At 37.1% G+C, this 26971-nt stretch overlaps 1 protein-coding gene across 1 annotated transcript; it reads left to right on the forward strand.

The window, feature by feature from the left end:
* Window positions 1-3321: 3321 nt before the first annotated feature.
* LOC129742930 (uncharacterized protein DDB_G0271670-like) lies at window positions 3322-11292 on the forward strand. The gene is made up of 7 exons (XM_055734867.1): window positions 3322-3347; window positions 5851-6175; window positions 7760-7880; window positions 8084-8583; window positions 8700-8784; window positions 8869-8949; window positions 11141-11292. Exons 1-7 carry the CDS (start codon window positions 3322-3324, stop codon window positions 11290-11292), a joined length of 1290 nt encoding a protein of 429 aa, XP_055590842.1.
* The last annotated feature ends 15679 nt before the right edge of the window (window positions 11293-26971 follow it).

Genomic DNA, 26971 nt, shown 5'->3' on the forward strand with positions numbered 1-26971 from the left:
CATTAAACATTAAACATTAAACATTAAACATTAAACATTAAACATTAAACATTAAACATTAAACATTAAACATTAAACATTAAACATTAAACATTAAACATTCCTGCTTAAAAAAAAGAATCGGCTATTTTATTGAAGAGCCGTAAAAATTTAAGGGCATATCAAGGGTGTTGAAATGACATCATGTTATTTTCAAAATCTGAGCTTAGAGGACAACTTTCAAATACAGACCCCGTTCGCTTTTGGCAACATGCCTGAACTTTTTTGCTGCCAAAATCGAATGTTGCCGAAATCAAACGTTCTTTTTCCTTGATATGTATTTGTTAATTTTACAAAACAACTGTTTTTACTATCATTAACGTTATTTTTAGTCAATTTCCAATCATTTAAAATCATTTTTTTTATTTATTTTTCCACATGTTTCGATACATTTTGCACTATTCTTGTTTTGATGAAAGTCTTTGATTTTTTCATATTTGCTATTTTTGCCATTCTCAATCATATTTAAGTAGTTTTTTGTCATGATTAGTCTTTTATTTGTACATGTGCTTTAAATATTTTATTTTTTCATCTTTTTGTCATTTTTGAGTACTATAACATTTAAAGAAATCTTTAGTTTTAAGGTTGTATTATACCACCAATTTTGAACGTAAAAACGTCTAAATGGTGTTTTTTTTCTAAATTACATTGGTCCTGTTATAGAGAAAACTAAAAGGTTATTTCGCTTCAGAAAACGGTTAGATTTTGGCACATGTGCCAAAATTGAACGTTGCCAAAAACGAACGGGGTTTGTAAAAGTAAAACCAATGAGTTGAGAGGACAGATGATAATGAAAAGCATTCCAAGTGGCTGCTTGAAATTTCAAAAAAGCAAGTTAAGAGGCAATAAAATATAAATAGTCGGCACTTTAAAAAAATTGCTAAACTAAAGAGGAGAATTTTTCCTTTCTATCGCACTTTTCAGGCAAAAAAATCGATCGGGGTCAAGTACAATTCTTCAAAGATTTTCAAACTTAATACACAAGAAAAACATCAAATTTTACGTTTTGAGGTCAGATGTGTTAAGTTCTTTAATAGAAATTTCGGAAATTCAGATAAAAACGATTTTAAATTAAAAATATTGGCAAAAATGTATCATTACGACAAAAAATTTACAATAAACAGTAAGAATTATCAAGAACATGTCGTAAAAATAACTGGTTATTCTGAAACAAATAAACAAAAGCACGATAATAAAGGTAATTATCCAAGATTATTACTGTTGAAGACAGAATGTTATTTTGAGTTGAGTAACGAAAGTTACAATTTCATCATTCTACAATACCTTGTTGCACCCTGGAAAAACCATGAAATTGATATTCAAACTAAATTTTTAAAGATTTCAGAAAAGCGATGAGGTTCATCGTCGATGCAAAAAATAATTTTAAAATAAAAAATACAATACCGTCAACTGGGGCAACATGCAACAATTTTCAACTTCAATGGCTTCTAAAAAACTTATGTTCACAGTAAATCGTATCCTTTATGCATCAAAAGTTTTAAGGATGCTGGGGCATCAAATTGGCGTAGTTAAAAAAATTATTGGTTTATCCAGTTATTTTTAATTTTCTAAAAACATGCGATTTTCACACTCCTTAGAAAATGGGGTAACTTGCAACAAACTTTGTTTTTAATGAAAAATCTTATGAACACGTACGAAAATTCATAGTTTTTAATATATTTGCGATGCCTTAAAGGCCATTACGCATGACAACACTTATTGCAGTAGTTTTTGGGTCTGTAAAAACAAATTTTCACATTTTTTCTGAAAATAAGGATGCTGCATACATTTAGGGGTTAAATAATACTACGGAAAAATCTACAAGCTGAAATCATAAAAATAAATGTTTGAATGCATGATATTTAATTGTTTACAAACGCGTGATGCAAAACATTCATATTCCAGCACATGGAAACGAGATTTACAAGGTATTTCTTTGATTTGAATTTTGTTGCATTTAACCCCAGACACCTAACTGAATTTAAAAAATATTTATTTAAAAAAATTGTGTAATTCTTCGAAAAATATTTTTACACTAACAATGTTGGTATAACATGAGGAAACCTGTAAAAAGTTTGTAGGTAATTTTATCAAGCCGATCCGTCATACTGGGTAAAGTTTTTTTCAGCATCAAAAAATTTTAAAATTTGTACATTTATTGCTCGATTTTTCAAATTTTACATAAAAATAAAAAAACTAAAAACAACTAGCTTAATATGCGAGAAATAATGTCATCATCATTTTGTTATCATTAAATGATAACTTTATTACAATACACTAAATTAAAAATTGATTCAATGTAGTGTTATATAAATGTTGCATCGAACCCCGCTGTTGCATGATGCCCCGTTTGACGGTACTGTTTATTTGATAATTTTCACTTTCTTCTTGGTAGTCTGTAGAATTCGTATTATTGTCCAGATTTATAGAAAAAGTTCTGGTGCTACAAAGGTAATGTGTGTTTTAAATTCGAAAATAATATAGAGACAAGGATTTAAAGAAACGTTGCAATGCTTTTGATTGATATAAATAAATATATTTAAAGCACTCTTTAAACTGGAAATTCGATGTTGAATGGAAACGGTTTTAATGGAAACACATCAAAATAACATATTCACTCATACGTCATACTGTTCAAGGATTGAATTGTAACTTTTTTCAATCAACTCAATACTAGCTTTTCTCTTCGAAATAAATGAGTATAGAGATTACACCTTTATTATCATGATTTTCCAATATAAGCTATAGCATTGGCAGTTTATTTTAAGGATTCTTAATAATTTATTTTGTTAATTTTCAAATTTTCTTCAAAACTGATCATTTTTGTTTTAAATATTTTTTTTTTCAATATTTTTGAAGATCTTTTTTATTTTTGAAGGAATCTCAACACACATGAGCTTAAAAATGTAAATTAGCATTAACAAAAAATATGAACGAAAATTTAAAAATTTTGCGAGTGTAGTTTGTTTGAAAATCTTCAAAAGAAAGTTGATCTATATAGCCTTGATCGATTTTTTTACCTGAATAATGCGTTAAATAGGGAAGAATCTCTTCTATAATGTGGCAAATTTTCGGATTTTGTGAGATGGGATGGGAATGGAAAAGTGATGAGTTCGATTCTCGTTTTTTATCGCCATCTTTTTTTTTGCATGCAAATCCAATAAGATTTTTAGTTTATATTTCCTATCTGGATGAGTTATAATTTTGTTTAAATTATAACAACGGTTGATATGATTTAGTTATGGTTGCAAAGACTGTACGGACGAAGGATTCCGTTGTATGATGTCCCAGGAATTGGGTCCCAAACGGTAAGTGATGAATCCGAAATCAGCAGACAACTTTGGTCATCGGATGACCAACGATGGCGGAGCGAACAAAGGCCAGAGAACGAACCGATATTTCGGGAGCAAAAGAACGTCCGTTCGGGCGAATAGGTTTTGAAAAGTGATTTTATTGAAGCATAAATAAATATACATGTCACTTATACAACTAAACTTTCAGTTCACTTATCACTTTCATGTCATGTTTGTCTCACTCTTAGTTCTATGTTGTGAGTGTACAGTGTTGGTAGTTCATTTTATGTGTTGTGTAAAATAGTGGTGGGGTAATTCATTGTTTTGTGTGAAATATTTACAGAATATTTTTCCCTTAAAACTAATTCACTTAACAATTTTTAATTATTTCATAATTTTCGTATTTCTTCGTATTTTGTTTGTAATTCATTGATGTCTTCGTATTTTACCGTAATTAATTGTTGTGGACCGCTGTTCATTATGACTGCGCCGGAACAAAGACTTTTTGATATAATTTGAGATATTTTAACATCCTACGAGTAGGATAGGGAAGCATCTCCTCTATAATGTGGCAAATTTTCGGATTTGCCCATTTTTTTCCTTAAATTGTTCTAAAAAAGACATCGTGAATAGTAAATAATTACAAAGGTAAAAAAACAGCAAGTTGGAAGAACAGTTGATTCAAATCTCAAAGAATGGGCGTAAAAGCTTGAGGAGGAATACTTCAGAAAACGGTGTACAATTTCATATGCCATTATTGGAAAAAAACATTCGAAATTTTAAAATCTGTTACGCCTTTCAAAAGTTACAATTTAACTTTTGAAGCAGATATCAATTTAAGTTAGCTCATTCTTTAGTAGAATCGACGGCTTCAATTTGGTGCTGGATAAATTAAATATGCAAAAATGCTGCTTTTTCACAGAGACAGCTGGAATAACTTATAGCTAAAAGAATCAACATATCCAGTCGAACGGAAGCATTCCTCGCATACAGTTCTTGATATCTCGAAGCTGATTCTTCCGAGTATCTCTGTTGCTTCCTGTTGCATGAGGTTTAGTTCTTTGGAATCCAAAATACTTGAACTTATACAACAGGAAGCAACAGATATCGGAAGAATCAGCTTCGAGATATCAAGAACTGTTTGCAAGGAATGCTTCTCTTTTGACTGGATACAGGCAAGGTTTCCGGGAAAATTGTGTTTTTGCAAAAAAAAAAACTGACTTTCTGTGATTTTTCCCAAAAATTCTGCGATGCTTTTTTGTAATGGAAATAACTTAAATTTCTTTGAAAAGTCATGAAAAAATGGAGTCTTTTATACATTTTACTTTACTTTACTTTATACATTTTACTTAAGTTTGTAGGTTGATGGTTGAACCCTTCAGAAAAAAATTAGAAAATCTGCAATACAATAAATAAACAATAATAAAAAACGCCCCTTTTAAAGCGGGATGAGTATTCAAACAAAGGCAATTTGTACATAACATTATGAAAAAACTGAGACATTGGTTATGTTAATGATATGTCCGTTGAATTTATTAATAATGAAAGCCTTCATTTGTGAAAATGGGAAACGTCGATCAGTAAAATATATCATCATATTTTGTTTAAACTTATTTGTCAATTCAATGAATCATCTCATCAAAACGCTTGCGTTTATAATTTTTTTTTTAAATCCGTCGAAGATTAAAACGAAGAAAAATACTGTCAATTTTTCGTTCTTTTGTATGGGAGCAATTAGGATTTGAAAGAGTTTAAAAGCAGTATAGAAACTATTCTCGGTCTTGGAAACGGCTGCACACAAAATTATACGTTGGTCGGTTCAGCAGATTGCTCCTACACCTACAAATTTTATCTTGCTTTTATAATCTTATACCGTTACTGGTGATGTAAGTATATGTACACAGCAAAAAAAAAATGCAACGATGGACGATGTAATTTCTGGGGATTACGGATTTCTGTTGCAATAATTCATCTAAATGATGTACACAACTCGAATACGTCGTGAAGTGTAATATTTCGATTCAAATTTTAACGTAACCGATTTGCGTAGATGTTTGCCAAAGTGTAAGGCACTTTATTCAAATCACGAACAAATTCGTTGTTTTTCTAGGGAAAGACAACCTGAAGAACTACATAAATTGCATAAATAAAATAATTCAAATGCATACTCAGAAAAAAAAGTATTCGTTTCAAGCTTCTTTCAACGTTTTGCTCTGTTTCAATGAACTTTTGAATTAAGTTCAGTACCAGTTATCATGCCATTAAACGGTAGTTTATTAGTTTCTTAGAATAAATCTTTCAAAAACTGAAAACTGGAGAAAATTTAAAAATATTTTAAAAATTTTACTTGAGTTTTTTGGAATGGGTCTGAAAATAGCCTTTTCAATGATTGATCCAAAAATGAAGTTAAATTATTCAAAAACTTTATCTAAACGCAGTCAACTTCAAAAAACAACAGATGCCAAATATTCTACTTCATCTTTAAGTCACTAATTTATTCGTTTTTTTCACCTTGTAGCACTTTCTTCAATTGTCGAGATGCACGGATTGAGTTCGTCGAAAGAACAACATCTCCAACTTCAAAAGCAGCGCTCAACAATTTGCTCCCGACTTTCGGCTCCCTGTCCCGGGCGAAAGGTCCAGGAACAACTTTCCGAAAAGCATCTCCATCGATTGGAGCACAAGTTTCGACTTCCGGTTTTTGTTCGGTGTTGTTTTTCCAGCTCAGAAAATTGCAGCAAGCCATCGAACGCAATACCGATTCCAACAGGCTGAATTTGCCGCTTCCGGCCAACTTGCCGACCGAATGGAAACGATCGAATAGCCACATGAAACTGAGCGATGCAAGCGCAAAAATCAATTGCAATCACTGGAGAGTTCTAATTGAAAACTATTGGAAAAGTTCGAGTGCGCTGGAAATGTGCGAGAGCGAGAGAACAAGAACGCGAGGGAAAAACTATTTCGTGATGATGGTTTTCCTGGCAATTGTGTTTTTCTCGATTTGCGACGGCGGAATGTTGAGTACAATAAATTTATTCCCTTTTTATGTGTATTGAATACCAGACACATTTTTCCTTATTCAAGGATTTATGAAATAACGAAGGTAACTCATGCAAAAACAAAGAACAGGATGGAAATCTGTTTCGATTTGAGATTATGGGTAATTTATTTTTGGGTGAATTGAAATCTTGTTTTTAAATCATTCAGTTTGTTAAATTTTTCTAAAAAATTTGAGAAAAAGTATACATATAAAATGAAAATTTAAGCGAAATTGTTGAAAAATATATGGATTAATTAAAACTTATCTACTATTGAAGATCACTTGTAAAATTTATCCTTTCAATATGCTTAAGAAATTAACTAAACTATTCGACTTAAAGTTTTTACGAATTTGCATCATAAGTATACCGAGTTTCTATAAAAAAAGTTTTTGTTGACTTCATATCAAAAAAAAATTTGGAAACTTCAAAACAATCATCTAAAAAAAAATAAAAATGTATTAACAAATTCGTTCTTGTTCTCGTGCTCGTTTTCATTCTCGTTTTCATTCTCGTTTTCGTTCTCGTTCTCCTTCTCGATCTCGATCTCGTTCTCGTTCTAGTTCTCGTTCTCGTTTTCATTCTCGTTTTCGTTTTCGTTTTCATTCTCGTTTTCGTTTTCGTTCTCGTTCTCGTTCTCGTTCTCGTTCTCGTTCTCGTTCTCGTTCTCGTTCTCGTTCTCGTTCTCGTTCTCGTTCTCGTTCTCGTTCTCGTTCTCGTTCTCGTTCTCGTTCTCGTTCTCGTTCTCGTTCTCGTTCTCGTTCTCGTTCTCGTTCTCGTTCTCGTTCTCGTTCTCGTTCTCGTTCTCGTTCTCGTTCTCGTTCTCGTTCTCGTTCTCGTTCTCGTTCTCGTTCTCGTTCTCGTTCTCGTTCTCGTTCTCGTTCTCGTTCTCGTTCTCGTTCTCGTTCTCGTTCTCGTTCTCGTTCTCGTTCTCGTTCTCGTTCTCGTTCTCGTTCTCGTTCTCGTTCTCGTTCTCGTTTTCGTGTTCGTTCTCGTTCTCGTTCTCGCTCTCGTTCTCGTTCTCGTTCTCGTTCTCGTTCTCGTTCTCGTTCTCGTTCTCGTTCTCGTTCTCGTTCTCGTTCTCGTTCTCGTTCTCGTTCTCGTTCTCGTTCTCGTTCTCGTTCTCGTTCTCGTTCTCGTTCTCGTTCTCGTTCTCGTTCTCGTTCTCGTTCTCGTTCTCGTTCTCGTTCTCGTTCTCGTTCTCGTTCTCGTTCTCGTTCTCGTTCTCGTTCTCGTTCTCGTTCTCGTTCTCGTTCTCGTTCTCGTTCTCGTTCTCGTTCTCGTTCTCGTTCTCGTTCTCGTTCTCGTTCTCGTTCTCGTTCTCGTTCTCGTTCTCGTTTGAGTTCTCGTTTGAGTTCGCGATGGAGTTTGAGTTCGAGTTCGGGTTAGAGTTCGAGTTCGAGTTCGAGTTCAAATTCGAGTTCGAATTCGAGTTCGAGTTCGAGTTCGAGTTCGAGTTCGAGTTCGAGTTCGAGTTCGAGTTCGAGTTCGAGTTCGAGTTCGAGTTCAAGTTCGAGTTTCGAGTTTCGAGTTTCGAGTTTCGAGTTTCGAGTTTCGAGTTTCGAGTTTCGAGTTTCGAGTTTCGAGTTTTGAGTTTCGAGTTTCGAGTTTCGAGTTTCGAGTTTCGAGTTTCGAGTTTTGAGTTTCGGGTTTCGGGTTTCGAGTTTAAAGTTTCGAGTTTAAAGTTTCGAGTTTCGAGTTTCGGATTTCGAGTTTCGAGTTCGAGTTCGAGTTCGAGTTCAAGTTCGAGTTTGAGTTCGAGTTCGAGTTCGAGTTCGAATTCGCGTTCGAGTTCGAGTTCGAGTTCGAGTTCGAGTTCGAGTTCGAGTTCGAGTTCGAGTTCGAGTTCGAGTTCGAGTTCGAGTTCGAGTTCGAGTTCGAGTTCGAGTTCGAGTTCGAGTTCGAGTTCGAGTTCAAGTTCGAGTTCGAGTTCGAGTTCGAGTTCGAGTTCGAGTTCGAGTTCGAGTTCGAGTTCGAGTTCGAGTTCGAGTTCGAGTTCGAGTTCGAGTTCGAGTTCGAGTTCGAGTTCGAGTTCGAGTTCGAGTTCGAGTTCGAGTTCGAGTTCGAGTTCGAGTTCGAGTTCGAGTTCGAGTTCGAGTTCGAGTTCGAGTTCGAGTTCGAGTTCGAGTTCGAGTTCGAGTTCGAGTTCGAGTTCGAGTTCGAGTTCGAGTTCAAGTTCGAGTTCAAGTTCGAGTTCGAGTTCGAGTTCAAATGCGAGCTCGAGTTGGATTTCGAGTTCGAGTTTTCTTCCTCGTTCTCGTTTTCGTTCTCGTTCAGTTTATGTTCGAGTTCGAGTTCGAGTTCGAGTTCGAGTTCGAGTTCGAGTTAGAGTTCGAGTTCGAGTTCGAGTTCGAGTTCGAGTTCGAGTTCGAGTTCGGGTTCGAGTTCGAGTTCGGGTTTGAGTTCGAGTTCGAGTTTTCTTCCTCGTTCTCGTTTTCGTTCTCGTTCAATTTAAGTTCGAGTTCGAGTTCGAGTTTGAGTTTACTTCCTCGTTCAAGTTCAGTCGAGTTGGAGTTCAAGTTCAAATTCGAGCTCGAGTTCGAGTTCGAGTTCAAGTTCGAGTTCGAGTTCAAGTTCAAGTTCGAGTTCAAATTCAAGTTCGAGTTCAAGCTCAAGTTCGAGTTCGAGTTCGAGTTCAAGCTCGAGCTCAAGTTCAAATTCGAGTCCAGCTTCAGGGAGTTCGAGTTTGAGTTCGAATCCAAATTTTACTTAGAGTGAGTTCGAACTAAATTCCTAGTCTAAGTTTTGGATCGAGCTCAAGTTCGATTTTAGAACTCTTGCTCTAATTGCAGTTCTAGTTATAACTACTAATTCAATATTAAAACATTCCTTGCATTCACAGAGATGTTCTTTTACAACACACTATAATATTAAATTTAGCAAATCTGTTCGTTATTCTTCTTTAAAAAATACTCGATAAATGTTTAGTAATCTTTGTTTCGTTTTGTGGACTTTTTTGTAGCTCCGATAATTTTTTTTTCACCTTTCACTGCCCGAAAAAATGGACTTTCCCCATTCGAAACTCATGCATTGGCGTAAGCTTAACTTTTCAACAAAACTGCAAATTGATTTCCCTAGAAATTCGAAGAACTTGCTGCCATACCATCATCATCACCGCCATCATCATCATCATTTCCACCGCGCCGTTGCCATCGTCTTCACGTCGACTGAGATATTGGTTGAAAAATTCTGAATGGGTTTCGTTGTTTCCTCCATTCGCCAATTCTTTCTGATTAACCTGAATGGTTCTCAATTTCGTGTATTGCTGTTTCCGATTTCCTGGTGGAGTTGAGGTGGCGAAAGTTTCGGAACGTACTACCTACCGGGGCAAAACCGACTAAGTTTGAAACATTCTACGTGGAAAAAATAGCTAAATTCTCATACGTGCTTCCGGTCGTATGGGGAAGGATTTTTTCCTTGCCCCGAAAAACTCTGTCGTTCAACTGAACGCTGCTTTCCCTGCCTTCGAACGTCTATATCTCTTCCCACTTCACTAACAGATGAAAGCAAATATAAAAGCACTGGGAACAACTTTATCTGTTTATTAAATTTCATCATCGCAATCAGCACTGGCACTAATGGTAGCTCCTGAAGTACATACTAACAAACCGTTGCGTTTCGCTTGTTTTCCCTCGCTTTTCCGCTTTCCCCAGTATCGAACACAAATGTCGACTGCAGCTGGCTGGAGGAGGAAAATTGCTCACTTTTGCCTTATTTTCAAACAAACCATTAAACGACAAGTGCCAAGCTGTAAGACTAGAACACACAGTCGGAGGCTGACGAGCCTTAGTTGGGCGGCTATAAAACTGTAAAAAAATAAACCCAACAAGCCAAGGGGGAGGGATTGGTAATAGTAAAAGTTGAAACTTTGTTACAATTTTTGCATTCATGATTATGGCAAACAATTTTCCAACTTTCCCAGCAGAGATGCTAGCTATTTCCCCACTCTACTTTCGGTGGCTGGCTGGCAGGAAGTCGGGCGGTGGGAAGTAAACAAAAATGTAGTGTATAAATTGATCGCTTAATTGAGGAAAAGCTTGGATTTAAAATTTAATTTATTAATCTCATTTCAGGCTATGGTCACGGCATGGCAAATACCTGACCAGAGCAGTTGGTTTTGTCCGTTTTGCATGAGTTGGGATAGGAAAAAGAACGGCTAAATGCATTTTGTCCGTAAAAAAACGTAAACCCATTTGTAAGCTATGCAGCGTTTATTTTCAAATTGAATCTTCCTATTAACTTTGCTTTTGGTGTTATTTAATTAAGCAATGATGCAATCCCGATGGTTTGAAGTCCAACTAGAATGACTACAGGTTTTAAAAACAGGTTTTTTTTTATACCTAAGAAAATAATCAATCTATTTCCAAGTCATATTCATACGAATTTACTTAATTTTTGTTCAGAAAAAATATTCAAAGAAGAATCATTTGAATTTCAAGTTTATTTTGTATATTTTTTTTACACAATTTGTTTTTAATGTTACAAAGATATTAAGGATTTTAAGCGTTGGGTATAAAAATGGGAATCTTCTTCACTTAATTCAATATATATCAATGACCTTTTTATCGATATCAATGGAATTGTCGCCTATAATAGTCCGAATTTGTTATTTTGAAAATTTCTAGAAAGTTTTTACAGAGAAAAAAATCTGAATCACAATCACAATTTTCAAAGATTTATTTTTGGATGATTCGAGTAACAAGAAGACTCCTCATCTTGGCGATTCAAATAGTATCATAATATGAATTTCAAATATTGTTTTTATTCCAGTTAACTTCAACCAAGTTTACAGAACATGCTTCAAAGATTCCGCTAGCAAAATTGTACTCTCCGACACGAATCCATTGAAACTCACATCATTCATCACATGGTATCAGATCATCATCATGAAACAGCATCACGTTTTTAACCGTGTCGGCTAGAAAAAAAAAGTTCAAATATCTTCCAGATTGCAACGATACGTTAGAGAGCGAAAAAGGAGGCAGTAGCAGCTAGCAGTTGAAAAAAAAACTGACAAAATACACATTTCATTCGGAGTTTACATTTTCCGGGCTGCACCATGCTGCGGGTCCGCCCTTGAGATGAAGGGTTTTTATTCTCTCAGAGCTCACGCTTCTGTTTTGATTGAAGATCCAATTTCGCACAGTTTTGAGTTTGTACAATGGCTTTGGTGAAATTGCATTTCTCGCATGCACTTCTTTGCCATTTTTAATTGCTATTTTGGCTCCACGGTTTGTCGACAGTGTTGTATAGAGGCCGCACATCCATCTGACTATGCATTTCGGCGCTTTTTGATTCCGGTTTACTGAGTCAACTCGCATCATATGCCCTAGGGTTGATGGAGCAGTATCTGCGGTTAAATGTATAGTATTTGAATTGCAATAATTTTTTAAGTAAAACTTTTTTTTTACATATTCACAGCGTCCGTCAATTGTAGTGCAATATTGAAATAAACATATAAATTGATCAAAACACCAACTTTTTATTTCACATTCATTAAATTTCTCTTGAAAACAAATTACTTTTTCAAAACTCACTGGTAAAGTTCGACTTCGCCGCAGACGGTCGAGGAACGCATCCTAGGGTTATAAGCCAAGGGGGATAAAGAAGACCGGACAACGGTCGGAGTAGACTGACCCCTTCGACGGGGGCCCACGGTTTGAAGCTACAAAGATTAGAAAATATCTTCTGCGTAGCGAATGCCGTGGGTGCGCCGCGTTCGTGCGTAGGATGCTCCACCTTCGGGGATTATCCGAGTAGGGCGGTTCTCAACGACAGAAGCTGCGGGTATAAGACTTGACCTTCTTCGCAGTGGAAATCGTTGGGAAAGTGCTATTCCACGATCGGGGAATACCCACGGGAAAAGTGGCTCTCGACGCCGGGCGAGCCATTCGAGTCGGAGTAGGATGACGTCTTCGTCGGGAATCATCCGAGTCGTTGCGTTAAGTCCCGCGCGTGTGCCGTGACAGGCGCGAGTCTAGGATAAGCTGCTATCGATCAGACACACGACGGGCAAGGTGGCAAACCTCGAACCCTGAAGATAAGAGGTCGGGCCTCGAGTCGTTAGAGGAGAGGTCAGGCCTCAAACCTTCAGGCGGAGAGGTTTGTGTGGTCAACCCCGAGTCTTTATGATAAGGGGTCGGGTCTCGAGTCGTAAGAGGAGGGATCAGGCCCCTTATCAACAAGAGGAGGGGTACAAGTGGTCACCTCGAGTCATTACGAGGAGAGGTCAGATTTCAAGTCGTTAGAGGAGAGATCGGGCCTTGAATCGTGCAGAGGAGAGGTAAACCTCGAGTCGGTGCGAGGAGGGGTCAAATCTCAAGTCGTTAGAGGAGAGATCAGGCTTCAAGTCGCGAAGAGGAGAGGTTTGTGTGAGAATCTCGAGTCATTGCGAGAAGATGTCGGTTCTCAAGTAGTTAGAGGAGAGTTCAGGCGTCGATTCGTAAGGATGAGAGAATTTTCTGAAAGTGGTCTCGTTAATGAGTATTGCCTTGGAGCGCATTAGCGCGAATAGACCTCCCACTATTGAAGCATAGTGTACTAAACAGTTCGAGGTGGGAACCAGGTCTGCGGCCCCAGGTGGAGTTTAGGGAGTAGGAGGTATACATGGAGTATATCACGAGTCTTCCCATTGTACCCATGGACCCAGAATCGCAAACTGGGGGGACGCGGTGGCTCGCCGTGCCTTGGAATACAATCCGTAAACCGGGATTTACCACCTGTGGTTACCAACTAAAAAAAAAGAGCAGACTTCGGCCTCCAACAAACAGCGAAGTCAATAGGGTTCAGGTCTGGCTAACGCGCCGGCCACACGGAGCTCTAAATGAACCCGGGAAAATGTTGCGCAATCCAAAGTTGGGTTTTCTTCACCTTGTGAGCCGGCGCCGAGTTCTGTGGGAAAACCCAATCGCTGGAACCAAAATGTTGACTCCAGCAGAGTCCGGCCATCACCGGTGATTTCGGCCCAAACCATCACCGATGCTGGTTTCTGTCGCCGGGTGGCCGTCAGCAAGTAGGCTTCGTGATCTGTCTGGCAACCAAACTCTGTCGTTCTGCTTATTCACAAACTGCTGTACTGTGAAGAGTTTCTCGTCGGTAAACACGATATTCTTTAACCTTCCTGTCGTATCCCGAATAAGATCCGAAATGTTGATTTCGATCAACCGTTTTTTTAAATCGTTCGAAACTACAAATGATGCGAAACATCTATACTAAGCAACAATCACGAATAGACTAGCTCGACTAGCTTGAATCCCAAGCTAACGAACTTGACGAACTCAGACGAGTTGTCCTTTTTCTCTTTCCTTCTTGCGGTCACATGTAGTCCGTCTCACGTACAACTAGAATAGTTTCGTTCAAAACACTGATACAAATCATTTTCTGTTTTTTTAATACCTTTGTTGGTATAAATTCATTTCATTAAATGTTTGTTTCTCTTATTTGCCATATTCTCCACAATACTCCCCTTCTCTACCCTTTGCTGAAGTGAGATTTTTTTTTTATATATATATAACTCATTCAAGATATCTTGCTGGTTTTAGATCCATGTATACATATTTTGATTATCTCTAGCTACCGAATCATTTTCAAGTTGCAAAAGCTTTTCATTAAAAATCATTCTGCATTCGATAATTATCTTGATTTGGTTTATGCTGATTTTATTTTTTTTTTTTTTGTTTAAAATAACAACTCACTCCGGTGATTCAATTAACTGAAAAAAAATTCTCAGATTACAATTGTTTTTCATTTATTTCTCTGACAAAAGCTTTTTATCCATGCTATTTTTAAACCTTATGTTTTCCTTCGACGTCTATTGATCAAATCTTGCGTTCCTCCAATAGTTCCTGAGATAATATCGAACTATTATACGGTTACTCAAAGGTATTAATTATTCGAATATTTCATAAAATAGTGAGATTTAAATTCCGTATTTTTCTATTCAAGAAACGTTTTTTAAATAATTTTTAAATAATGCGTAAACTATCTTTCTTTTCATGAGAATCAAACTCCATTATCGAATTTAAACTACGATTGCCTTATCTAACCTTTTTTTGGCATAAAATCAACATTGGATTTTATAACAAATCTCTTTTCCAGAAAAACAACTTTTGATTGATTTGAGGTCAGTTTTGTTTAGGAAAACGTTTCCAAAGCTATATTGAAACCCTGAAATATCGACGATTATGGTTTTCAGAAAAACAGATTGAGGGTGATTCTGCTTTATCATCTCACTTTTAATATAAATCTTTTTCTTATTTAAGGAGATCAAATAATTTCAGGTAGCAAACCGAAATTTTATTTCTCCGTTGTATGGATTAAATCAAGAAATGAGAATAATGTTGATGATAGTTACTAACATTCACATGATCACTAGATCATCAAAACGTATTCGGACACTTCTTAATATCTTGAATACCTCTATTTTGACTTTCTTTATTCACTCACATACAAAACTGTTCTTTTAACCAACCAAATGTTTCATCGCGTTTGTTTTGCTCGACTGTCTCAGGCTGCAAACCGAGTATGTCAGAGGCAAACATACAAGAGAAATCTTAGACTGGAGTACTTGTGAAAATTGGTAAATCAGGCCTTTCCATAATCGAAACATTCCTATGAGTCTCTCGCTCATACGTACAAAATCAATCATCGATACTTCTCAGAGTCTCTCGCTCTGGCATAGAATTAGCCAATATCGATATTTTTCAGTCAGAGTCTCTCGCTCTTTTTTTTTCATGGATATTACAATTTGTTCAATAGAGTCTCTCGCTCTAATCCTTTTTCTTTTTTTTACAATTTCAACTCATTAATGAAGCACCTGATTTACCATCATTTTCACTGTTCTTCCAATATACTTAAATTCTCTTCAACTTTGTTTCGTGGTTTTCCACATTTTTCACGAAACACCGAGCGGAAGAGGAAGCTGAAGCGCCATTGTCGTATCCCTAATAAGATCCGAAATGTTGATTCCGATCAACCGTTTTTTTAAATCGTTCGAAACTACAAATGATGCGAAACATCTATACTAAGCAACAAATACGAATAGACTGGCTCGACTAGCTTGAATCCCAAGCTAACGAACATGACGAACTCAGACGAGTTGTCTTTTTTCTCTTTCCTTCTTGCGGTCACATGTAGTCCGTCTCACGTACAACTAGAATAGTTTCGTTCAAAACACTGATACAAATCATTGTCTGTTTTTTTAATACCTTTGTTGGTATAAATTCATTTCATTAAATGTTTGTTTCTCTTATTTGCCATATTCTCCACACTTCCTTCCGCAGCCCTCTTCAGCAGCGCCTTCGCTCTTTATACCCGTTCTTGTTTCTGCTTCACCGTAGGGTCTTGAACATTTTGGATCTTGCAGGGCTTGGTCTGAAGTTTATCTTTCAGGATCCGACGGAGACTTCGATCCGATATGTTGAGATCCTCTGCCAATTTAGTGACACTACGACTAGGATTTCTTTTAAGGCGCTTCTTGACGATCATCGCCATGACAGGTGTCACCAGAGTAGGTCGGCGTCCCCCACCATACCGTTTTTTCGCACTTCCGGTCTCCAGGTATCTTTTAACTGTACGGTAAACAAAACTTCTGGACACACTTATATCGGATAGCTCACGAACTCTGTCTTTCTGCCGCTAGTCAGCTAGAAACAAGGCAACACAGCGCTACGTTTCTGTTCGAGATCCATTTAGTAAGTAAGTAACACTTACATCCAATGCTAGCTAAGACTTAATGTAAACAAAGCGACGAGGGGTCGTTCAATAATGTTTCGTGTGCAACGAAATAATTACTGTTGGAGTAATGTAGCAGTCCAATTGCCGGACCCTGTACTTCTAGAGCAATTGAAAAGTAGGACTGAACTTGTTTAAACTTTTCCTCAAAGTCATTTTCATATCTAAGTCTGCATTTTGAAATCCTTTCTTCCTCTTCCAAAAAATGCTAAATCATTTACATTTTAAAATTGTCCTATAAACTCTGCTTCAGAATCAGTCCCAGGAAAAAAAACTGATTATTTAGCCACTGAAACAATACGTGAAGGAGCGGGTCTTCTCATACATATTGAAGAGATACAGATCGGTGGTCTTGCCAAAGCCAGGAAATAAAGAGAGTGTAGGGTGACTTCTTTGTCGGGGCGCATCTGAGTCTACCTTCTGCGTATGCCGAGCTGTTAGATACGCCACGTACGATGTGTAGGATAGTTACCGTCACGGAGTATCTGAGTAAGAACGCGCCTCGCCCTTCTTCGCAGTTGAACTCGTAGAGGGAAGAGTATTCGCACCACGGAATACTTTCTGGTAGAGTGGCCCAACGGTACGTGGGTGTATGACGACATCATCGTCGAGATTCATCTAAGTCGGCAGCGTAGAAGTCCCGTAAGTGTGCTGTGACAGGCGAAAGTCTGGGATAAGCTGTTCTCGAATCGGTACACGGTGGGCAAAAGCCTAAGGTTGCCAGCCCAAAAATAGCCTATCTTAAAGACGTAGGAAGACCAAACCACGATCGGAGTAGAATGCCCTTTCGACGGCGAGCTTTCGAGTCGAGTGCGTCCGAACCTAGCAGTAAAACATACAACATACTTCTGCGAATGTCGAGCTGCTATGTACTTCGCGTGCATAGTTAAGGATACCTCCACCATAGTGGAGTATCTAACTTGAACGCGCCTGTTGCGATGGAAGCTGCTCGGATAAGACACAATACCTTATTCACAGTTGAATTCGTAGAGGAAAGAGAACTCGCACCACGGAATACTTTCGGATAGAGTGGCCCCCCGTCGCCATTGGGCGAGTCACTCGTGTCGGTGCAGGTCGGAAATCATCTGAATAGTTCCGTTAATTTCCGGACGTGAGATGTGTGGCGCCAGTTTAGGATAAGCTGCTCTTTATTCAGCACACGGATTAGCAAAGTAGAAGGCCTCGAGCTGACACAGACAGAGTTAAAGCTTCAAGTCGTAAAAGAAGAGCTGAAAAATACGAGCTACGAGTAAAGGCATGACCTAAAGTCATAAGTGGAGAGGTCCTTAGTCTTGAATCGTTGCAAGAGGTAGGGTTATATTTTGGTTATATGCTGAAGGTTACTTGTTAATGAGTACGGCTAAGGAGCACACAAGCGTGGACATAGTCTCGCAATACACTGCTTAAGCGTAGTTTCAGAACTGGGTGGGAATCAAGATTAGAGGCCCCAGGTGGACTTTTTGGCATAGGGGTGCAAAGTTTTATGAGTTGTCCGATTGCCCCTATGGATCCAGAGAAGCATCCTGGGGAGACGCGAGGGCTCTCCGTGCCTTGGAATGCAATCCGTAAAGAGGAGTTACGACCTGGATAACCAGCTGATAAATCTATACTGTTGTTGGCTGTAAGTTCCATCTCCTCGTGGTTCAGAGTGGAAACGTGTAAGTAAATCTGGCGAACCCACCGGTCACCAGATCCTTGCTAAATTCGCGTGGAAGAAGTTATGCACCTGGATACCGGATATCAGTAACCAGGTATCAAAAGTTTTAAAGGTCCGACATGCGGTTCAGGGGGTCATGTTTATACGGTCATTTAGCTTTACTAGACTTGTTTCCTCAGGGTCGGCTTTTGCTTGTGGGGAATACTTACCAATACACGACGCAGTGGATGAGGACTAGCAAACCATAGAGGATTTATTCAGGTCCAACCATTCCCAAAATATACCAACCTTGGCTTGGACACGTGTTTGAAACTCATCTTGGGACTTGAGCGAAAGGTTCGGCTACAGGATCGGGCTTGAGGCACGTGTTTAAGGTTCAGCTTCGGACCTGGGCTTGAGATTCTGCTCCCAAATTTGTCTCGATGTTCAGCTTCGAGGGTGGACTTGAGACTTGAACTTCAGACCTATGTTTGAAGCTCGAGCTTGGGACGTGTGCTTGAGCTCGTGGGCTCCATAGCCTAGTGACACGTGGCCGGACTCTGATTCCGCTGATTTAGCGCAGAACACGTTATTGTTGGACCTGCGATTGCGCGTCACGATGACAACGCTGCACCCGCGTTGCGATCGACGGACGATGCTAGATCTGCTCCCCGGCTTTCGGCGTGTATGGAAGTTGCCCTCGGTAGTTAGAGGCACCACCATCCAAACGAAATGCTTCCTTCCGATAATGCTGCCCATGGGCGACCGTTGTCGTAACCGGTGTGCATTGGCAAACCTGGTAACCGGAGGTGTATTGATTCCCGCACCAGCGATCCTCAAGGAGTGAATGAATCCTCGCCGATTTGGTGTGCTGTGTGTTGTGGCCTTGGATCGCACCGATAAATATGTTTTTCACGGTACAGACGGGAAACAATTGGTTCCCACAGCAGGAGTCTACTTGTGGTAGCGAGTGACCCGCCGAGCTGATTTGAACGGATTATACCCGAATTTGGGGTCACTGACCCCCTTTTTACACGCGGATGTTACACTTTTCAGAACTTGCAATATATGCGCACGATCACCAGGACGGTCACTACAACTCTCCTCGATCTTGATCGCCTACCTAACGCTGCACGATCCATATGATCCTCTTTCCTTCTCGTTTCCTCTTTCAGATTTCCGGGATGTTGAATTCTCCACAGGTATGAAGTATTCATTTAAAACGCGAGAAAAACACACTGAATTGTGCACTGGAATTCATCAGATGTGCAGCAAAATTCATCAGATGTGCGGCATAATTCATCGAGTGTGCAGAAAATTCACCAGATGTGCGATTCCAACTCTTTGATTTCCATTTACATGGGATTCGATGAATACTTCATAGGTATTCTCTTGTTCTCTTATTCTCTTCCCATAGGAATTCTCTTGTGAAACGCAAACTCGATGATGCGATCCAGCTTATCGTTTAAGAAAGTTTAGTGTACACACTTTTAATCTTTTTATCAATAATTACTTGTGACCTCAACGCCATTAAAATAACACATACGAAAAAGAATTTGTCAAACCTGTCAAACCTACAACTGAAAAAAAAACTCTCAATTATTGTCCAAATCAGGCTCCAAAAATTAGCGGAGGGCTAATTGAGTTCCCAGGAGTAAACATGGCATGCAGCGTGGTAAAAGATGACTGACTTGCCAAACTGGCAGTATCACAAACCCACTTTTCTACTAAATGATACCTTCTTGATGGCTCAAAGTAATGTAAATTTGCTCTAGGAAGTTAAGGAAAATCATAAAAGATAATTGAACAATTATGTTCTATGAGTTCTTTAATTTTATATTTAACACTAGAAACCTGTCAAAATTACTGGTTGGACACTTTGATTGTTTATTATCTTTAAAGTTCTTCGCTTTAAAATTTCGCAAAAAAAACGACTTTTCATAAATTTTGAATCTCTACAAAACTGTGTATTTTTTGTTTCACAAGCTCTTTTAATAAGCGATTAAAATTTCGCCATGGACTCTTGGACGGTGACCAGTCAAAATTACTGGTAAAATTCACAACCCTATAACTCGAACAAGATAATTTTTTTTCGCTTGCTTTTGGTTTCATTTACAATCTACATTCAAGACAATGAGCCTTAGTTGATTTACGGTGGGCTGAAGTCTGTCATTTCTTATGAAATTTTTGAATCTCGATGCGAAGTCATAAAGATTTGAAGACAAAGTTCACGGGCTGACCGCTGTGTGGCGCTTCTGCACTTGACTCTCATTTTTTTTTGTTTGTTTTTTGCTCAACTATAATCAAACTTTCTGTCAAAATTTGGCAAAATTTCATTAAGATTTGTAAAAGTTATGTTAGATTTAATACATGTCCATTCGTGTAATTGAGTAATTTTAGGTGATAAATATGTTTTATACTAAACTAATATGAGTAAAATAATTATGAATTATGTACTCATTTATTCAAATTTAAAGACATAAGCTTTTTATATGTTGGTTATCCACCATGGGTGAACGGATTCACCGCAGATTCTACCTTAGTATGTGTTCGCATGTATTCTTAGATTATCAGGTTCGACAAATTTCCAATGCAAGTTTACTTACAGGTATTCGGCACTTTAAAAATTGCTTGCAAAATTTTGGCATTTTAAAAATTGCTCGTGCAGTATGTTCGCAAATCTTCGAAAACAGTTGTTCTAGACCCCTTGATCGATTTTTCCCTTGACTAGTTCTTATGACAGGGAAGAGTCTCCACTATAATGAGCCAAATTATCAGAGATGCTGTTTTTTTTTTCTTTTTAAGGTCCCAAGGCACCATAAGGTATACAAATTTATTTGAAACACTTTTTTACAAGAACGGTTTTAAGGATATTCAAACTTAGCACTTCCTTATAACGAATGTCATCTTCAATGTCCAGAGATGCAATTTTCTCTGGTGAGTCATTTATCCTGGACCGGATAGGTTTACCTGTGCTTTTGGTCTCTTTCATCCTGAACATAAGAAAACCGCATCCTGCAAAACGGAGCGAAACACCGCCAAACATCGTCCCCTAAACAATCCGGCTCCCATCCTTTCGACGATGCAACTCCAACTTGCTCCAACTATCGACAAACTAATCCCATTCCTCCGGAATGGAAGAACAATTTTAAAATTTTATTCATCCGATCCCCACCGGGGCCGTAAAGCTTTCATCCAGTCATTTATAGAACCAAACCGATCCTTCTGCCCGTTTGGAGTATTTCTGCTGCCTTCGCTGCTCAGCTGCCAGCTGAACCGGGTCCAAAAACTTGTGTTTCGGGAAATGGAAAGATGATTCGTCTTCTGCCTTCTTGCAAGAGCAGCTCAGTAAGAACCCTGGAATCATAAACGGGAAAACGGAACGAGGGAGACAAAAACGGAACGGACTTTAATATATGCTTTTAGAGAATCCCCCCGAGGGTGATAGTCGGATTCGGTTCGTATTTCAAAACTCTCCTCAGCTTGGCGATGCAGTTTGGGCTCTAAGGTGCTCAAAAAATATGCTATACAATACCGTATTAAACATTTTTTCTCAAGAAGAAATATAATTTACATTCAGTTTACTATGAGTGTCATTGGTCAATTCTGAGGCCTGTTTCTTCCTACGATTACAATTTTCCAAATTGTAAAATCTTATTTAGAATCGTTAGAAATGGAGTGGTTTTTTCCATATTGATTAATGAAAGGAAATCATTTTTGAAAAACTTATCAACGTTTTTGTAAAACACTAATATGTACCATGGAAGTTCAAGTTTTTTTTCGCTATGGAAATAATCCACCCTTCACCCTTTTCAACGACACTTTGGGCAAACTATCCGGTAATGCAGCTCTGGCAGCTCGTATCTTTTGATCAGATCATCGAAACATCAGCAAGGGAAAAAGCCATATCAGAGATTGATGAAATCGCAATAAAAAAGGAAGCTTCTCGGGAAAAGTGATTTCTTTATGTTTGCGTTTCATTTTGAACAACTGTTTTTTTGCTTCGAGTTTGATGCTTTTCTTAAGTTTTTCGCTCCCACAAACGGAACATGATTTGGGTTTTGCTCAATTTTATTCCGGTTCCATCGAATGGTTTGTTCAACTTGATTTCAATTTGCTTTGAACCGTTGTAAGAGTTGGATTACTATTGAAAACTGATTGAAAAAAATTTAGAAACAAGCGGTCTTATATGTACCCTTGTTTAAAATTAGTTTATTTATGAAATTATTTCATAGTGTCTATCACTAATGCTACTTATGCTTATCCGTACGTTTTTTTACATTAGCTTTCCAAACCTTTTACGCAAATTGGTTTTAAAAAATGATCGTTTTGACACTGAATACAGTTTCGACAAGTCCTTTTTTTCAGCACTGAATTCAGTGTCTTATCATAAATTATTTTTTAAGATGCGCATTTTGTAGGTTTAACTATAAATTTTCAATGGATTTTTTTCGAATATGCATAAAATTATGTATGCAACCTTTTGCACAACTCGATTTTTCAGCACTCGACGTAATTAGATGGCCTCGTTGGATAAATTTTCGACTCGTGCTGAAAAAATCCACTTTTTGCAAGTTGTTGCAAAAATAACTATTTTGCAACTCTGGACTAAAATGTTTGCTTTTCGCTACGAAGTTTGGTTTTGTAAAGGCCTCTTTTTCCTACCGAAAAAAAACCAAAGTTTTTTCAATAAAGATTCAAAACAGTGTTGAAAAGTGCTACTTTTAAACTTATTTGTAAAGCAAAACCCACAATCTGTTTCATAAGGCTCAAAAGCTTGATTTTGAGAGTATTTTGTTATATTGCAGAAATTGTGTATGCAATTCGTTGCAAATCTCGATTTTTTTAGCACAAGGCATGATAATCTAAATATGCAAGCCTATTGCGATTGATATACGACTCAGGCTTAAAAAATCTTACATTTTAAAGCAGCTTGGATTAGTCAGTTGACGAACTCATCAGCCGATAATTCGCAAACTTGGAGAGTCTATCCCCGTGTTTTCATTGAAGTTGCGAATGAAAAAAAAATTAGAACTTTGAATTTTTTTGGTGAATGAAAACCAATCACCGGAAACGCCAACGGCATCGGTGAAAGCCGAACAAAAACACTCAGTCCGACAATTCAATTGAAAACACATTTCATTTCAAACTGCCTCCATAATAGTGACAACACCATTTCGTTTGATCAATCTTGTCCTGACACATAATTTGAATCGCCGGCACGTAGTCGAGGCTGCTTTCATTTTTGCATTGGGTGTCAATGTTGAGAGGATGAAAATGGATACAACAAAAAAAAATCCGAATGGAGAAACATTCACCTCTCGTTTTCCGATGCAATATGACGATTGGAAAGCACTCAACTCAACTCGGGCAACCAAGGGCCTTCAAGTAGACGAAACGTCGTCGACGACGTTGAACGTTGACTGAAATTCAACATGGCTTCTGGTTATTCTCCCTTCGTCTTTCACAACACCTGACCACCTGCTTGTTTTGGGAAAATGTTTATTGATAAACATGAAAGTCTTCCGAAAATAATATCCCCTCCTCTGTACCGGATTGTCATCGTCTCTTAGCAGCTTTAATTAGCGGCAGCTCACGTAAACTTCATTTTTCATCACAACACATTTATCAACCAACCTGGGCCGGAGTTTCGCTGGGCCTGGAAGGTTTCGTTTCGAAATCACCGGATATCTTCGAGTCGTTCCATTTCGAGTAGATTTTTTACTCTCCCCTTGCCCTATCGCCAGAAAGCTGTATTCAATATTGCATCGGTGCTCACGAAAATTCATAAATGATCAGTCTTTCGTATGACGCTGAGTGCAAACTATAAATCAAGAATTAATAATCTCGTTGGCGTCGATTCCGATACAGAGCGATAAGAGGAACTGTTTTTTTTTTCTGCCAGTTTAAAACTTCCTGATCACTATTTTTACAAGAAAATTTTTTTCTCTTAGAGTGTGGTAGGGATGAAATACAGATTAAAAAATCGGTTATCATTTATTTAAATTTCACTTTCAATGACGAATCATCGCTCAGAGATTAAAACACGTTACTTTATTCGAAAGAGACTATCATGCAGCTTCACTTCACTTTAACTTTTCTTCACTCTCAGCACACTCTCACTTTACTTCACTTTATTTCAGGATTTTTTCGGCAACGTTGCAGTTGCACTGTAGTCTTATTATATAGTTAGTTTAAAAATTTCACAAAAGAAGGAACTAACACTTGCTGTTATTTTTCACTTAGTTTCAAAAAAATTTTTGGCCTGAGATATGAAAACTCTACACACATAAAATTTATTCAACTTTCACTAAGCGATGAACAATAATTTATGGTTTTAAATGAAAAACTGCAAATTCTAAAGACAAAATTGATAAAATTGACAATATTGACAAAATTGAAAAAACTGACAAAATTTGACAAAATTTACAAAATTAGAAAAATTTCCAAAATTGACAAAATTAACAAAATTGATAAAATTGACAAAATTGATAAAATAGACAAAATTGACAAAATTGACAAAATTGACAAAATTGACAAAATTGAAAAAATTGACAAAATTGACAAAATTGACAAAATTGATAAAATTGACAAAAATGACAAAATTGACAAAATTGACAAAATTGACAAAATTGACAAAATTGACAAAATTGACAAAATTGACAAAATTGACAAAATTGACAAAATTGACAAAATTGACAAAATTGACAAAATTGACAAAATTGACAAAATTGACAAAATTGACAAAATTGACAAAATTGACAAAATTGACAAAATTGACAAAATTGACAAAATTGACAAAATTGACAAAATTGACAAAATTGACAAAATTGACAAAATTGACAAAATTGACTTAATTTACAAAATTGACGTTATTTATAAAATTGACAACGTTGACAAAGTTGCCAAAATTTACAAATATGACAGAAATGAGAATATGAAACAATAGACAAAAACGACAAAAATGCTATGAAAACCAAATGTTTACCAAATGACAAAATATTTTGACAAAATTTACATAACATTTTGAAAAAATCGATGAAATAATTGATAAACTGGATGAAACTGACTGTTCGGCATCATTAACTCAAAATCGACCATTTTGTCACTTATACCCCTTTGGCTGTGAGGGCCTCATATCTATAGTTAATTCGATCAATTATTGTAACCTACGTTGAAGCATCCTTTTTTCCTCTAGCAATTGTTATTCTACTCAATTATTTTTTCAATATATTCGCTTTCTTCACTTGAGAGGTTGACTTATTTCAAACACATGGTTAGGCATCTTTTTTTAAGTTGTTTTCTTATTTTGAGTTGTGTTTTTAATTTTTAGACCTGTTCTATTTTATAGATGTAAGATCATAATTAGACTGGCCCATAACATAAAAAATCTTTATATTCCACGCGGCACCCCCTAGGATGGTGCATTTAGGTGAAAAAACGACTTTCTGAAAGTTTCAGGTCATTTGGAAGAAGCACGAGCTGGCGCAAAGGAATTGAAATTTGTATGGAGATTTTCGGCAAAATGTATGAAAAATCGACATACTCTCACTCTTTGTGTTCTAAAATATGTTTCCAGTATGCCAGTAAGCTCAGAATTTCAGGAATTGTAGTTCAAACAATGACAAACAAGTTTCTAGAAGATTGTGACGCGATACGAGTTGACTGTGATGAGTTATCCGCAATTGAATGTGTGATTTTTTCGCAATTCATCGATATATCTTGAACGGTGTATTGGTGGATTATTAGTACTAAATTGATCGCATTGTCACACAATGAGAATTACAGATAGAAAGTTTGTGTCTTCGGCAAAGTTGTAGCTTATTTTATAACAAATATCTTTGAAAAAAATTGAAAGAATGGTTTGAAAAACTATAATCTGCTTCATTGTGCGACGACGCGATGAAGTTAGTGCGATTTAATCCCATACACGGTTCACGGTATATCAATGAAATGCGAAAAAATCACACATTCAGTGGGGGATAACTCATCACAGTCAACTCGTATCGCGCCACAATCTTCTACAAACTTGTTTTTCATTGTTTGAACTACAATTCCTGAAATTCTGAGCTTTCTAGTATACTGGAAACATATTTTAGAACACAAAGAGTGAGAGTATGTCGATTTTTCATACATTTTGCCGAAAATCTCCATACAAATTTCAAGTCCTTTGCGCCAGCTCGTGCTTCTTCCTAATGATTTGAAACTTTCAGAAAGTCATTTTTCACCTAAATGCACCAATCTAGGGGGTGCCGCGTTGAAAAAAATGTTGTAAATATCATCCCATACAAAGTTGGGCCAGTCTAATCATAATGTCATAAAACCGGACAAATTAAAGATATTCCAGAATTCAGTCATTCAAAAATTTCCAATAAGTTTTAAATTATGTTATTCATATGAAAATTATAATTTATAAATCTGTCATTTGTTTATTATTTTATGTCATAAATATCCAAAACTAATTTTCAGGCTCTAAGAAATGCTGTACAATCCACTGTCAAGTGTTTTAAATCGCGTTTTTATTAAGAAATTAAATCAATAAAATACGATTTTTTTTCTGCATGTACATATTTAGCAAACCGTAAATAACGACTTTAACATCACAAATTAGGAAAATAATCGATCAAAGTCTTAAGCTGATCCTATAGTTTAAAACGCGTCCATTGATTATTTGATAAGCTTAAGAATTTTCCTCAACATGTACAATCAATATTAGAGCAAGTTCAATTAAGAGAGGTCGATTGACGATTAAAAAAATAAAAATGTTTACTTTTCAATTTATCTCATGAATGAATGTGGGTAATCCACTGTGGTTTCACGGATACTGCCGCCTAAAAGATAATCATAAAATTCGAGGAACGGTGTTATTAATGTCAAATCAAATAAAAAGGTTAATAATTTTTAGTTTTTGATGTATTTGTGACGTCATAACGCATAAAGAATGGTAGGCGATGATTCTTTGATATCGCACGCGTTTTTTCGCTCCGTCTGCGAAAGTTTTAATTTTAATGTTTAAGTGTGAAAAATAGTTTTGAAATAGTTGGTTAGTGAATCTGGTTTAATGTGTGAATATGATCTGTGACACTTAGATGGAGTTTCGTCGAAAAAGTGTTGAAAAAGTATTACTTTTATCCAAAATTATCGGATGAAAATGACTGGTACTACGCCCGAGGGCCCAATGCGAGAGTTCCCGCGAGCTTTTATATTATACTACGCTTTTCTGATCCGGATTT

This window comes from Uranotaenia lowii, chromosome 2 (genome assembly GCF_029784155.1).
Source record: "Uranotaenia lowii strain MFRU-FL chromosome 2, ASM2978415v1, whole genome shotgun sequence".
NCBI classification, from domain to species: Eukaryota; Metazoa; Arthropoda; class Insecta; order Diptera; family Culicidae; genus Uranotaenia; species Uranotaenia lowii.

Excerpts from the sequence above, each read along its gene's own strand:
- LOC129742930 (XM_055734867.1), top strand. The coding sequence starts at position 3,322 with ATGTCCCAGGAATTGGGTCCCAAACG. Across the intron at positions 3,348-5,850 it reads CAGGAATTGGGTCCCAAACG|CACTTTCTTCAATTGTCGAG; the intron begins GTAAGTGATGAA and ends TTCACCTTGTAG. Across the intron at positions 7,881-8,083 it reads GAGTTCGAGTTCGAGTTCAA|TTTCGAGTTCGAGTTCGAGT; the intron begins GTTCGAGTTTCG and ends TCGGATTTCGAG.